At 37.5% G+C, this 17254-nt stretch overlaps 1 protein-coding gene across 1 annotated transcript; it reads right to left on the bottom strand.

Annotated features, from left to right (window-relative positions):
* Positions 1-13040: 13040 nt before the first annotated feature.
* On the bottom strand, positions 13041-16648 carry wdr83os (WD repeat domain 83 opposite strand). Its single transcript, XM_058639700.1, has 4 exons — positions 16477-16648; positions 15308-15413; positions 14640-14737; positions 13041-13403 (listed from the first exon to the last, which is right to left on the bottom strand). The coding sequence occupies exons 1-4, from the start codon at positions 16524-16526 to the stop codon at positions 13337-13339; spliced, it is 321 nt and encodes a 106-aa protein (XP_058495683.1). The 5' UTR covers positions 16527-16648; the 3' UTR covers positions 13041-13336.
* Positions 16649-17254: the final 606 nt, after the last annotated feature.

Genomic DNA, 17254 nt, shown 5'->3' with positions numbered 1-17254 from the left:
ATAGGTAAATATCTAACGTTTGTCAGATTATAAATGTTAAATATTTACAATTATTTTGTCAGATGTCAAAAGGGAAAACTTGGGGGACGAGTTCCAGACGGACAGTGACTCTAATCCTGTGACCACTTCCGGTCCATTAAGGTGTCACTCCAGCTTCTTAAGGCCCGCCCACAAACAAAACATCACAGTGCAAAGAACAAATCAGGGAGTGTGTGTGTATTTTCAAACAGTAAAATACAATATTTTTTTGTCGTGTTGTTTTCTTTGTGAAAAGTTTTTGAAAATATTGACACAAATCTAATTCCATGCTTCTGTTGTTGTAATGCTGTAACTGTGATGTAACTGTGGTGTAACTGCAATGTAACTGTGATGTAACTGTGATGTAACTGCAATGTAACTGTGATGTAACTGCAATGTAACTGTGATGTAACTGCGATGTAACTGCAATGTAACTGTGATGTAACTGCAATGTAACTGTGATGTAACTGTGATGTAACTGCGATGTAACTGCGATGTAACTGCGATGTAACTGTGATGTAACTGCAATGTAACTGTGATGTAACTGCGATGTAACTGCGATGTAACTGTGATGTAACTGCAATGTAACTGTGATGTAACTGCAATGTAACTGTGATGTAACTGCAATGTAACTGTGATGTAACTGCAATGTAACTGCAATGTAACTGTGATGTAACTGCAATGTAACTGCGATGTAACTGTGATGTAACTGCGATGTAACTGCGATGTAACTGTGATGTAACTGTGATGTAACTGCAATGTAACTGCGATGTAAATGTGATGTAACTGTGATGTAACTGCGATGTAACTGTGATGTAACTGTGATGTAACTGCAATGTAACTGCGATGTAACTGCAATGTAACTGCAATGTAACTGCGATGTAACTGCAATGTAACTGTGATGTAACTGCAATGTAACTGTGATGTAACTGCGATGTAACTGTGATGTAACTGTGATGTAACTGCGATGTAACTGCGATGTAACTGCAATGTAACTGCGATGTAACTGTGATGTAACTGTGATGTAACTGTGTACACACTCTCCTCCATGGCTTTGCCAGGCTGCCAGTGTAGGTTGATGTGTGCTGGTACAAAGTTGGGACTGATGACTCTGAACATAGGGTCCTGTTCCAAAACACAGAAACACACGGCTATTGTGAACATGTTCACACATAGTGATCTGCATCGACATGTGATCTGCATCGACATGTGATCTGCATCGACAAGACTGAAGTGCAGATCTAGCGTTCAGGACACTGTCACTTTAATACCTTCAGTCAAATGTCACTGGCAGCAGCTCATCCACACATTCATCCTCTCCTCTGTAGCCTGTTGTTCTCTAGAGTCTGGACATTGATAACTTTGACAAGTTCTGCTTTTCTTTGCTTTGTTTGGACGGCGACTACCTCTGACAGCAGCTCTGCTTTGTCTCATGTCAATAAGGCTCTGTGCAGTCAAGAAGCTGACATGCCAAAGAACAGAGGGACAGATATGGAGGGACAAGACAGAGAGGGTCAGGAGAGTGATGACCCAGAAGCAACACGCCGGTGCAGGTGTGAGACTGTGAGCTTTACAAAACAACAACACGTCTCACACACTTTCCACGACGAGAGAGAAAAGCTGTAGCTCTGACTCCTGATCTGATCTGAGGTATGAGGTACTGACACATACCAACACAAAACAGACTGCCAGCACGGACACAAGGAAACAAATGATATCAAAATATAATAATAAACTTAACAAACGGCTGTTAAACAACCGTGTCTGACTGGAAACTAGAGTTTGTAATCCACTTAGTCTCCCACACCAAAGTCCACAGAGACAATAAACATTTTAAGCTCGCAGTCTTAAACCAAATCAAGGATTTCAAACACTAAAGTCACAAAATAACAGATTTCAATTTACAGATGGAGGCAGCAGTGGATCAACAGCTCTTTGGTGTGGGAGAGTGAGCAGTTAACAAATACTTCTTTCCCTGTTAGAAAAGTTGGATTCCCAGCACAGACTACATGTCAGCACCTCAAACAGCCACACTTCAAAAACCTGAACCATCCCTTTAATACTGATGTGAACCAACACAGAGAGAGAGGTGAACAGGTGCAGCAGTAGTACTTTAGAGAGAGTTTACATAACGTGCTCGTCCAGGATCACATTTGACACTGTGTACAATAATAGAAAACAGTATTGACTGCCCGGGCTTTGAGGTGGTGTCAGTCACGCCTCACTCCACCTGGTGGATCTTTTAGCACAAGACAGTATAGTTACATATGTTCTGAAGCTGTAGATAGATGGTGTTACACTGAATATTTATACAAGCAACATTTCCTTTATGTCCAAAACAAAATGTCCTGCATGTTCCCAGACTGGCACAGAAGAACTCTATTTAACAAGGTCATATTATAGTATACATATATATATATACATATATATATATATACATACAGTATATATACAGTATATAGTAGAACTCTATTAAACACAGTCATTTTATAATATGCATATATATATATATATATATATATATATATATATATAAAGTATATAGTAGAACTCTATTAAACAAGGTCATATTATAGTATACATATATAGTATATAGTATAACTCTATTAAACAAGGTCATTTTATAATATGCATATATATATATATATATATATATATATAAAGTATATAGTAGAACCCTATTAAACAAGGTCATATTATAGTATACATATATATAGTATATAGTATAACTCTATTAAACAAGGTCATATTATAGTATACATATATATATAGTATATAGTAGAACCCTATTAAACAAGGTCATATTATAGTATACATATATATATAGTATATAGTATAACTCTATTAAACAAGGTCATATTATAGTATACATATATATATAGTATATAGTAGAACCCTATTAAACAAGGTCATATTATAGTATACATATATATATAGTATAACTCTATTAAACAAGGTCATATTATAGTATACATATATATATAGTATATAGTAGAACCCTATTAAACAAGGTCATATTATAGTATACATATATATATAGTATAACCCTATTAAACAAGGTCATATTATAGTATACATATATATATAGTATATAGTAGAACCCTATTAAACAAGGTCATATTATAGTATACATATATATATAGTATATAGTAGAACCCTATTAAACAAGGTCATATTATAGTATACATATATATACAGTATATATAGTATATAGTATAACTCTATTAAAGAAGGTCATATTATAGTATACATATATAGTTTATAGTATAACTCTATTAAACAAGGTCATATTATAGTATACATATATAGTATATAGTATAACTCTATTAAACGAGGTCATATTATAGTATACATATATATAGTATATAGTATAACTCTATTAAACAAGGTCATATTATAGTATACATATATAGTATATAGTATAACTCTATGAAACAAGGTCATATTATAGTATACATATATAGTATATAGTATAACTCTATTAAACGAGGTCATATTATAGTATACATATATATAGTATATAGTATAACTCTATTAAACAAGGTCATATTATAGTATACATATATAGTATATAGTATAACTCTATGAAACAAGGTCATATTATAGTATACATATATAGAATATAGTATAACTCTATGAAACAAGGTCATATTATAGTATACATATATAGTATATAGTATAACTCTATTAAACAAGGTCATATTATAGTATACATATATAGTATATAGTATAACTCTATGAAACAAGGTCATATTAGAGTATACATATATAGTATATAGTATAACTCTATGAAACAAGGTCATATTATAGTATACATATATAGTATATAGTATAACTCTATTAAACAAGGTCATATTATAGTATACATATATAGTATATAGTATAACTCTATGAAACAAGGTCATATTATAGTATACATATATAGTATAACGCTATTAAACAAGGTCATATTATAGTATATATATATACTTATATAGTATATAGTATAACTCTATTAAACAAGGTCATATTATAGTATATATATATACTTATATAGTATATAGTATAACTCTATTAAACAAGGTCATATTATAGTATATATATACATATATAGTATATAGTATAACTCTATTAAACAAGGTCATATTATAGTATACATATATACATATATAGTATATAGTATAACTCTATTAAACGAGGTCATATTATAGTATACATATATAGTATATAGTATAACTCTATGAAACAAGGTCATATTATAGTATACATATATAGTATATAGTATAACTCTATTAAACGAGGTCATATTATAGTATACATATATAGTATATAGTATAACTCTATGAAACAAGGTCATATTATAGTATACATATATAGTATATAGTATAACTCTATTAAACAAGGTCATATTATAGTATACATATATAGTATAACTCTATGAAACAATGTCATATTATAGTATACATATATATACATATATAGTATATAGTATAACTCTATTAAACGAGGTCATATTATAGTATATATATACATATATAGTATATAGTATAACTCTATGAAACAAGGTCATATTATAGTATACATATATATAGTATAACTCTATTAAACGAGGTCATATTATAGTATACATATATAGTATATAGTATAACTCTATTAAAGAAGGTCATATTATAGTATACATATATATAGTATAACTCTGTTAAACAAGGTCATATTATAGTATACATATATAGTATATAGTATAACTCTATTAAAGAAGGTCATATTATAGTATACATATATAGTATATAGTATAACTCTATTAAACAAGGTCATATTATAGTATACATATATATAGTATAACTCTATTAAACGAGGTCATATTATAGTATACATATATATAGTATATAGTATAACTCTATTAAAGAAGGTCATATTATAGTATACATATATAGTATATAGTATAACTCTATTAAACAAGGTCATATTATAGTATACATATATATAGTATAACTCTATTAAACGAGGTCATATTATAGTATACATATATATAGTATATAGTATAACTCTATTAAACGAGGTCATATTATAGTATATATATACATATATAGTATATAGTATAACTCTATGAAACGAGGTCATATTATAGTATACATATATATATACATATATAGTATATAGTATAACTCTATTAAACGAGGTAAACAAGGTCATATTGCAATTTTGCTTTGTAAACAGTTGGTAGTTCAGCCCTGCAGTCCCAGGGTAAATAAAGTGTTCTGCTGCTGGATGCTTTATCAACATTGACTGAGCAGAGGCAGAGTTATTATTACATTCAGATGAAACTGCTCCAGGACCTGGTTCTGTGTTTCAGTCTGGTCTGAGCCTTGTTTTCCAAATTAAATATCATGTTGTTTGATGTGTTGTACACTTTTGAGCAGATGTGGAGGCTGAAAAGTAATTTAACTATAACATACTTAGTGGCTTATTTCATTTGAATTGTGTAATTGTGATTGAGTGGTTTTGGAAAGTCCTGCATTACAAATGAGGACCTGACTCCGGTGCATTTACTCCAGCCGATCTTAATCAAACCCAAGTTCGTTTGCTCGGAAAATCCGGTTCATTTGTGTCGGTGTGAAGCACATCAAAGAAAGGAACTCTAGTCCGCCTGAAAACAGGTCTCGGTTTGCTTCAAGTGAACCAAATGCAGGAAGTGGACTACAATGCAGGGCATTGTGGGTAAACACAACCAAAGCATACGTGCACAGAACGATCGCTGGGAGCGATGTTGATACAGCTCCATGTGTCAGAAACAGAAGTTTGACCAACATTAACCAGCAGATGACGGAGTTTTCTTGTTCATTATTCACCTGCAGTAATTCTTGATGCAGCGCCGCCTCAGGCGAGGAGGGGAGGTTCAGTTTGTTTGACTAAAGTGCAGCGTGAAAGCCGGCTGAATGTTGCATCCCCCAATGATGAAAATGACCTGTATTTCATACCATTAAGCAGAAATGTGTGGGCACATAAAAAATGGTCTAACTTTCTAATCAGTTGTTCTGTGTTATAATAATCCCAACGGTTGATTATTTCCCTGTTTCTATCCCTTTCCCAGGCATGTCAGGGAACTACGGTGGCCTTCACATACCAGAAAAGTATCAAACTCTGCATCAAATGTGAAATACACACTCTTTGTGGTTTGTCTGTTGGTGCTTTTGTAGAGATGACCTCTGTAAAGACTTTGCTCAAGGTACGTTTACACAAAAGTACATAAAAATGACACTGAACCTTCAACAGATCAATGGAGTCATTTACAAATGTTTTCAAATCATTTCAGTGCAGTGGATCCAATCGTTACACAGACCTGGTATGTCAAGTCTTTGTGGGTCTTATTTTGGGATGTTGTTGCTTGGCCAAAGAAATTGAGCAAAAGGCCAATGAAAATGTTCCAGTGCAGTGTTGGGCACATAAAACCAATCAATTAATGAATCAGCCTTTTAATATTTTATCACAACGACCAAACACCAAGTCTCTGAACTAGAGCAAAAGCCCCAAATTAGCCCAAATCCTGGGGTTTAATACACAAATTATAATCTCAAGTTAAATTGATGATCATTTCTAATACTGTCACAACACCTCAATCAACAAAAAAACAATCCATTTAAGAATATATGTGTTTTTCTTTTTCTCCAACAAAATTCACTTTTTATGAAGCTTATTATCATTCTTATATTCATATGCATTCACATTGCAAGCTTGATAAAGCGGTAGATAATGGATGGATGGATCTTTGACTATTATTATTACTATTCATTATAACATTCTTTCACACACACACACACACACACACACAAACACATTGTGACGCATAGTAAAAGAAAGAGTCATAAATACTTGCATATGCTCTAAAAAGTGACACTAACAGTGACGTAAACTCTGTGTCCTGATGTTACCTGTCTGTCAGGTGCGCTGCTGTCCGGAGGCTGAGGCTGAGACAGCTGCGGGCTCCGGGGACTCCAGAGCCGACCACCGGCTCTCCGCTGGGCCCGGCCCGCTCACCTGTCCGCGGGCGGAGGCGACTGTGAAGCGGTCAGCGGTGCTGGGTGAAGTCAGCGGGCGGCGGAGGAACGCTAACGTATCCACACGCTGAGGGAAGGAGAACTCCATGTTCACATCCACAACATCCCGACTACAGCGAGCGACGTCTGCCGGCGAACATGCGTCGATATCAGGTTAATATGATGCTGTGTGTGGGTGTGTTTTAGTCTGAGCTTCACTGTGGGAACTTCTCTCTGTCCGCTTCAACTCTACTCCTCCTCCTCCTCCTCCTCCTCCTCTCTCTCCCTCTCTCTCTCTCTGTGTGTGTGTGTGTGTGTGTGCGTGCCAGTACCGTATCCATGTAAGTACGGAAGAGTATTAGGGCCACATGTAAAAACAATATTTTGAAAGAAATTAAAAAACAAACAGCATGAATTCTGAGATTAAAGACTTTTTTCTCAGTTTAATCTCAAAATTCTGAGAAAAAAAATCAGAATTCTGAGTTTGTTCTCAGAATTCATACTGTTTAATTGAATCTTTTGGCTAAACCATTATGCACAACTTTCTTTTCCAGTGATTAAAAGATGTTGGTTATGTTTTACAACACCTATTTATTCAAATATTTATTTCATATTGAAACAACTACAAACTGGACTCATGTTACACATTTTGCCAACTTGTATATTTAGATTATCCTTAACTTTTCCAACAATTTAAACAATTTAAATTTAAAGCATTTTATTTGGTGTCCTGTTATTCTGCTGTTAATCCAGGACACACATGTGACAGGAAGCCACAACACTAGACACTAGACTCTCAAGAACACATAAACACGTACAGCCTGGGAACTTGTTATTTTGCTGCATGAATGAATTACTGATAAGTAAATTACTCATCAACTATTTTGTTTATAGCAACGAAATCATCAACACTTGAGATCATCATTATTTTATCAATATTTTCTGACATTTTATGGACCAAGCAAGTCCTTGATTAACCAAGAAAATAATCAACATTCATCAAATATGATATTATGGAAATACTTGTTAGTTACAGTGGGAATAGTTTTCAGCCTGTGTGTGTGTGTGTGTGTGTGTGTGTGTGTGTGTGTGTGTGTGTGTGTGTGTGTGTGTGTTTGTGTGTGTGTGTGTGTGTGTGTGTGAAAATCAAGCCTCCTTAATGTGACTCATTCCATTTAAAGGTGAGGACATGTCTTAGGCTAAGGTTACATTAGCTTCAGCAGTGGTTGTGGTGATGGTCTTTAGGGAGTGTGAGTCAATGTGATGTCCTCTGCTGTTCTGTGTGTGTGTGTGTGTGTGTGTGTGTGCGTGACAACAGAGGACGCTGACTCAGCACTTTCTCACCAAAATCCCTCCTGGGTTTTATGTCTGACATTAAAACCTGATCCTGAAAATGAAGGGTGCAGTTGTTCCTCATGCAAACACTATATGAGGTTCAGAAGAGTTTAACCTCATTTAAGGACACATTTAAACACACTGTTGTACTGTAATGACCCGAACACATGCTCGTACAAAGACACACACACACTCTCTAAAACGACATAAGCTGCAGTGTTGACGATACTGAAGCTGTGACCATCGGAGCAGTCAGAGGACGTTCCTGCTCCTGAGATGATCAGATCAAATCACGACAGAAAGACGGTGCAGAGAGAAAAGAGCAGATCCATAACAGATCCAGTTCTTACATTCACCCTGTCATCCTAGCTCATTCATGCATGAACAGTGTTTGTAAAGAGCACACAATGAAATGTATTGATTGCTGCAGTTTTGACTCTTTGAACCATTAACCTCTGAGGTTTGATCCTCTGTCTCCATGAAGGTGGTGACTTGGTGAATTGGTGATGAGGCTGCTGTTAGCCCGTTATCTATATTCAAACCTATGAGAGATGTAGAGAGTAATACAGGGAAGTTAACACTTGCCTCTGTTTGGTCTTCATGAACAGAAATGTAAGATCATTTGTTTGCTGCATCTTTCCTCTGAGAACAGACTCAGACGTTGGACTTTTCAGTCATTTTCAAAATTGGACACTCTTAGTTTCAGAAGAGTTTCAGGGTTTTAGTTACACACAGCGGGCACACACAGCCCCTTACCCTGAGTGACAACATGGCAACATGCTGTTCAACCACGTTCAACCACGTCTCACTTCCCATAAGAAAGCTTTTTTAAGTTTGGCAATCGCTCATTGTTCTGCACCAAAGCCCAGAGTAAAAATCTACATTCTAGCTCAGAGAGTTGGTTTGCTTGTCGACTGCTGCCTCGTTTGGTAAGTGTGTGTCATTACACTGGAGTCACTAAGAAAAACATCTTCTGAAGCTGGAGTACAAACACAAGTGAGGAATCTCATAATTCAGCATAATTCAGCCTTAAAGCTCAGCAGGCTTCATTCATTCATTCATGCATTCATTCATTATCCACCACTTTATCTTCTGCATGATGGTCCTGAAGGCCACTGGACTTAGGTCGCAGGTCAATCACATTCACTCTCACATGACCCTGTGGTCAGTTAACCTCAGCATGTTTGGACTGTTGGAGAAAAGCCACACACACACACACACACACACACACACACACACACACACACACACGTGGCACTAGCACGCTTCATTTTGAAAAATAACCGACACGTCCCACCCCCTCCCGTCGGCCATCGTGTCAAAACTTTATCCCAAAACACGTGAAGTCATTTCCACACCTGGTGATTATGGCTCTTCCTTGTTGTAAAGACGTGTGTGTGTGTGCAGGTCGTCAAGTGGATTAGATTACAGACACCAAACAGTTAGATTAATGTGTGTCAGGGTGTGAACAGGATTTCAACAACTCTCTCAGGAAACAAATGAAAGAACTCTAAACTCCAAAGACTATCAACACATCCTGTCTTCAAAGATGGACAGATATAAGTCTTTATTAATAAAAACACATTCAACCCTCAAACAACATTTCCACTCATAGATGATAGTGTTTGACCTTCTCCAGGATTTGAACTGGTGACCCTCCTTGCTACAAGTCTAATTCTGTTCCTCTTGGCCCCGGGCTGTCCGCTGAAGTTGTCGCTGTGAGTCGCTGTGAGCAGAGACATGTGTGTGATGGACGTCCTCGTCCTCCTGTCGCAACAAATTGGAGGCTTTTCCTAGTCATAACAAATAATTGATACCAATTCTGAGTCGACACTCGGACAACTGAGGTCCCATAGTGGACATGGTCAAAGGTCAAAGGTCAAAGCTGATACCATGTCAGTATAATTTAGTCCACCATCCTCAATAACTTTGAGGAAATGTTCTCTGTCCACACCAGTGATGATGAGAACTCCATTGTGTAGGTTCTTCTGTGTGATGTCACAGCGCCCTCCAGTGTTGGAAAGAGATTTCATTAAACATCATCTCCAGCTTGTCACAGGACGTCCAGCAAACTGTGATATATTTTAATATCCAAACTTCTCAGATACTAAGATAACTGCAGACTCACAACTTCATCATCATCTCCTGTCACATGACAAAGTCTTTAACAGTAGAGTCAGGAGCAGACTCCGGAAGTCCTGAACCCTCACTGACACCTGTGAGGTGTCGTTACCCAGAGTTTATTTTGAAGCCTGAAAATGCTCAAGACAGCACTATACACTGAAAACTACAGTAAAGGTACACATAGCTGTAGTTAGGGGAGTAAGTGAGTACAACACACTGAATATGTACCTTTCACATTTTTACTGTATATGCTCTTTGCAATTCTCCAGCATTGTGCAAAAGAAAAATACACTACAGTCACTTATTTACACCAAACATAAGAAGCTGTGCACAAATGTGAGGTTGTCATTCAATCCTATGTGGTGCAGAGTAATGTACAGTAAACATGAGATGTTGGATTACTGTCCAATACTACACATACATATACATATATATATATATATATATATACATACCTGTTCTATTATTTGTATAGATCCTAACATACATGATCTCAGGTGTGTACATAGACAACATCAAGGAGAGCAGAGAAACACAACAGTTCACACAATGAGCAAACACTAGGCATCAGTGGAGAGAAAAAACTCCCTCTTAACAGAAGAAGAAATCTCTGACAGAACCAGACTCACACATGTGCAGCATCTGCCTCGACCGGTTGGGGTGAAAGGAAAAATGGGGGACAGAGGAGAGGTGGGGGACAGAAAGGGGGGAGAGAAAGGACAAGAGGGAGATGAGGAAGAGACAGAAGAGAGAGAGAGACCAGGAGCAGATACACAACAACTGTATCAAGTAACAAGTTTATACAGTCAATGATATCGACTTTTAATTATAGCACAATAATAATGGTGATGATAAGTATGATATGGATAGCCTCGAAAACTGGATCTGGATCCTGCAACCTGCAAGATGAGAATACAGAGAGAGAGAGAGGGAAGGAAGGAAGGAAGGAAGGACACAAACTAGGGAGAGAAAGAGACAAGGTTAATGACATATAAAAAGTCATATTCATACCCTGAGTGTGAGAGAGTGAATGTGCGTGCACCACAGGAAAATCCCCCAGCAGTCTAGGTCTATAGCAGCAGAACTAAGAGATGGTCCAGGTTTCCCTGAACCAGCTCTAACTATAAGCTTTATCAAAAAGGAAAGTTTGAAGTCTAACTTTAAATAGAGAGAGGCTCCGCCTCCCGAACTGTCATTGGAAGCTGGTTCCACAGGAGAGGAGGAGTCTGGTAACTGAAGACTCCGCCTCCCATTCTGCTCTTACTCTTATTCACAGTGGTTCTTCCAACATTTGGTTGCACCCTCCGACCAGCCTCAGCCATTGTGAGGCTGTGATTGACAACATGGTCCACAACTGTCGCCCTAATGTCATTAGGAATCTGCATATGTATTTGGCCTCTTCTCCCCCTTCCTCTTCCTCCCTGCATCCTCACCCCTCTTCTATCTCTGTCACATATTGTAGAAATGGTTCACACTATGTCGTGCTCGGGTTGATGGGATTCATCCCTGAGTGACTGTGAACAAGTGGCTCGTCATCGGTTACAACTAATACTTCACAAACCTCCTCGTGAGTGAAAGCTGAAGTTCACCTGAGAGCAATTGTTCAATTTAAGAGACATTTTCAGGACAAAATGATAAAGAAAGGTATAAAATGTGCTTGACACTATTTGATAACTTGTTCAACAATTTTGTTTGTCATGACTCAAGCAATGAAATAAAGACTATTACTTTTATTGGGAACGACTATTCAGCATCCATAAGTATAGTTTATTTTGACTGACGTGACACAAGCTAATGGTAATGTTATAAAAGAGCAAACTGTAATAGCAGAGATTCCCAAAGTGTGGGCCGGGGCCTCCTCGTGGGCCGTGAAAGATCATTAAATGTAAATCAATAAGTGTTTTTAATTTTAAATGTTTAAGTTTCCTTATGTTAGAATAAAACAAATAAAACGTTATTTTTCTTTAACTATAGCAGGATTTGTGTTTACATACTGTATATGTGTGCATATATGTATTATACACATAAAGTGACATTTTATTTATAAATATCTAGAGCTGCAACTAACGATTATTTTCATAATCAATTAATCTGTTGATTATTTTATCGATTAATTGTTTGGTCCATAAAATGTCAGAAAACCTTAAAAAAAAAATCGTCAAACCTGGAAATGATGTTCTCAACACACACACACACACACGATGATTGTGAAATTCTGGGCTGATGCAGATGTTAATTGAACGGTTTGATTAGTAATGAAAAATGACATTTGTGTTGCTGTGTAAACTGATTCCTCCAAACACCAAAGTCCATGAAAATATCAGCCATTGACATCACATGATCCACTGCTGCCTCCATTCCACAAGGTTGAAACGTGTGATTTTGTGACGTTGGTGGTTGAAATCCTTTGAGTGGATTTAACTTTGTGACAGAGGCCGTCTCATGGTGTGTTAGCCATGTTTCAGTGAGTGTGTGTCACACACACGTGCACACTGCAGTATCTCGTAAACACTCAAACATCCTTATAAAGACAAACAAAAATCTACAACGTCTTTTAAAACTATACAACTTTAATAGGACATCCTTTAACAACTCAGCCAAACACTACACTTTAATGGTTTTCCTCAACAACCTAATAAACTTCGAAAAAGTGAAAAAGACAAACAGTCAAAACTGATTAGCTGACTCCATAGTGACGCGGTGTCCTCCTTATTGTCCATCTGTTTTCTGTCTTCTTCTTTTATCAAATTACCTTCCTCTCAGTCTGCATTTATGCCCCACCAATGGCCGGGTGGGGGGGGTCAGATCAGCATCCTCATCATCCACATCACTGTGTTTGGGCTTGGTTACCATGGTGGCGACATGGGCTGTGGGTTCTGGAGGTAGGACATCACAACAGCAGAGATGGACAGCCTGCAGACAGCACAGAGAAGAGGGAATGAAGGGGGGCAGCACATGGCCAAGTTACCGGAGGATCAGCGTTTGAGTCCCCACCAGGTCAAAAGGGCTGGGGTAACCCTGAGCAACATACCCAACCCCCATTGCCCCCCGGGCGCTGCTCAGTGTGGCTGCCCATGGTTTTTAACTTTTTCTATTACTAGATGAAATAAATTATATTGGTTGCTGAGCAAAAAGGCTTTTACTAAATATTAATATTACTTATTATATTTTATAATTATAAAATCACATGATCATCTAGAATGTGAGGTTTTAATGTATTTTTTTATTTTTAGTGTAATCCATTGCTTACTCAGAAATAAATAAGAATTAAAAACAATTTTTAAAAAGTGTATCTCTTTGGCATTAAATATTCTCTTTTATTCAATATCTGTATTGTTGAGCCTCTACCTATACACCCTTGAAGTAATGTACACTTTGACTCCTAAAGAAGTCTTATATCCAGTTTTCAAATCCTATACAGCACACACACACGCGCGCACACACACAGACAACCACAAATGTAAATGACACCACTACGGACAGCGGTTGTATTGACAGTGACGTCACAGTAGCAGCTGAATATTGGTATGGACGTGTCCCTAGCGTCCCTACCCAATGCTACGCCCTTGCGTCTATGGTCGACTCGTGTAAGCAGATTTCAACTTTGCGAGGAGACTTCTTTTGCGAGTGCGCGTGTGAACACAGTGCACGTAAAGCAGAAGCCGTGTGTGCGTGGTGGCTGCACTGCTTACTTTCCCACTGATGCCAGTCAAACCTGAAGCCAAGAAAAAGCTGCGTGTATTGCAGACTTATATGACCCCGGATAGAAGGCAAATTAAACACATTGTAAGTGGTAAAAACATGTTTAAACCCCGGATTTAATAGGTTTTTTAGTTATGGTCAAAGATGAATGTGAGCTCAATAAAACACGACAGTGACTGGGACAAAAAAAGATTTTATTCATACAACAGCCTCACCTAATAAACTCTATCTAAGTAATCTCTTTATTGGTTTATTTTGCTGATAGCCAGTGTTTTTCATTGGGAATCAGAAGTTTGTGTCACTATGTAAACTGATCTATGAAGATGGACATTTTACACTGCTGGTAAATAAAGGCTCAGTGTGCTGTGCAGTGTTTGATCTCAGAATAAAGTGCATTAGTGTGAAAACAGGTGTATGTGGAGAACATGCATGACATGGTTTACTCACATGAAGCTGCTCATCATCTGTTTTGTGTCCTCTGAACTTCTGGAGTTTGCAAAACTGATAAAAGAGCAGTAGACTGCGATCCAAGCACACCACTTCAGCTGCAACACAAACACACAACAGCGGGTCAGATGAACACACACACAGGAGACATACAAACTGCTTTAGTTCACTGTGCAGCCCTACACATCTCACATGTCTGGTGACCTGATCATGAAGGTGATGGGAAGGTCACACACTACAGTATCATTCAGTGAAAGGACGATTCTTCTGAAGATGTGTGTGTGTCTATATTTTCATTAACAAATCAAAAAATGCACAAACTTGCTCTTAGTAAATTTGTCACGGTCTGAAACGCTGCACTACACACTTCCACCAGAACTAGAAAAACAAATAAGAGAATCAATTGAACAAGTTTTTAGTTTAACTTCTAAAAGGGACCATTGAGAGGAGGAGATGGTGAGACTGAGGAAACAAGAACGCGTATGAGGAATTAGGAAGTGGCAGTAATGTCACATCATGAACGATAGCTGATACAAAACCCCACTGAGGAAAAAGAAGCAGAATAGGAAAGGGCTTTAACATTCAGGGGCAACAGTTAGGACAAACAAACACCTATTTAGTGTAAAGAACAAATAAATATGGGAGTTACAGAGGTTAGTGTGGGTCACCTTAAGCATCAGCCCACACATGCTAAAGATCATGCCGAGCAGGTTCATGTAGTCAGGCGTGGGGTCTTCCAGTGTGGGGTTGGTCTCTGTGCTGGGAGGTTTGTACCTGCAACACCAAAAATAATTATTGACCAAACATACCATTTATATGTTGACACACTGTTTGTCCATTAAAGGAGCAAAATGTCAATTCCATTTTATAGACATATGTGGCCATAACTGTGCTAGTGCATCCTGGGCTCCAACCAAAACAGAGTAGATGAGGGAACTAAAGCAACACTAGCATTCCCTGTGTCAATCACTTTCCTGCTTCACAAAACTGTATTTATACTTTTGTGGGGAATCTGTTGGATTCTTGGCATTTACCCTGACACATACATGAGTGAAAATAATGTCATGCAGATGTGACTTGATACACGTCAGTCTACAGACCATTGTTAGTGGAAGGTCACATTATCAGTTCATTCAGTGGCATAAAAAACAAACAAAGCATTAATAATCATACTATCTATCTTCTTATGTCCAGCTAATGATCTGTTATTAACTACATCACATGGTGCATTTATCCATGCTGAAGGGGTCAGGTGACTGGTTGGGGAACACTAATCAGGAGGCATCAGTCAGCCATTTTAACACCACAGGTGAACCCAAGGTTTTTCAACATATGAACTACAGCATTGACCTTTGCTTAGCCATTTTCATCACTAATAAATAACCTTTGATCTGGACATTGGTTTATTCACAAGATACACATCAAGAAGATCCTCCTCACCCATGCGAGAGATTAAATGAGATTTCTGAAACGTCAAAACAAAAGTGAGGAAAACAGCAGTGCAGGGTTCAGTGGATCTGGTACTGGTCTCACAGGCATCGCACGGACTCAAATAAAGCTTATAATTAAATGAAATAGCCCTCGTCCATTTTGGGGTTAGGGTTACAGACATGAACTCAAAGCAGAGGAAAGAATAACAAGCACACATGTATTAACTATCACCACATGTTGTCTTTTGGGAGGTTGTCTCACGCTGAATCCTGAAGTCCAATCATCTAATCATTGAACCCTTCAGGCTTTACTCGTGAGCTGTGTCAACGATTAGCTTGTTAGCTTTAGCTTCCCGCTACCCCACCTCTGTGAATGGTTCATTCAACAAAACAAATAAAACACTCACCTTAAAATCTTGTTTTGTCTCCTGGGATCCGCCATATTGTTAGAGGACATAATAAGACACAATGTCCTCGTGTTGTAGATAATTATGAAGCTCTTTAAGTCCCAGTGACCAAGAGAAGAGCAGCTGACCGGCCTTTAGCAGGGGGAAGGAAGGGAGGGGCATGAGGAGGAGGATGAGGCGGAGTCAGGGACGGAGTCAGGGACGGATCCATATCCGGTGAAGTTCTTCTTCTGTTGTTCCGTTGTTTCCTACATGATGTTATATGACTGCCATCCTCTGGAGTAAGACAATCCCTGCTCTGCACAGTCCGTCATGTTCCTCAAGTCAGTCCTGTTACACTAGCTCAAATGTTTTAATATTAAGTATACATTCTTTTTATTTTTATTTTGTTATATGTTTGTATACTATACATGTTCTACTTTTGTTGTTATATGTTTTACATGACTTTTTTCAATATATATATATACACACACACACACACATATATATATAAACATTTATATATTTTTAAACTAACAAAGTTTACCATGGTACTTTCTTCCCATTCCCACCACACCCAAGCACAATGTCCACAACATGTCAAATAGAGTTGAAATGTTTAGGTCATCAGTAACTGATAGATTGACTTTTAAATATCTAAATTGCCAATTGTCTGACTTTTTTTTACCCACAACTTCACACCTAATGGCCCCACCTTGTGCAGCAATAGAACCATTACTACTAAGACTATTCAAACAAGAATGGTATGATAAAAAGTTTTTGTTGCCAATCTGATGGA

This window comes from Solea solea, chromosome 10 (genome assembly GCF_958295425.1).
Source record: "Solea solea chromosome 10, fSolSol10.1, whole genome shotgun sequence".
In the NCBI taxonomy this organism is placed as follows: domain Eukaryota; kingdom Metazoa; phylum Chordata; class Actinopteri; order Pleuronectiformes; family Soleidae; genus Solea; species Solea solea.
The sequence above is the reverse complement of the archived record's forward strand: the minus strand, read 5'-3'. Positions and strand labels throughout refer to the sequence as shown.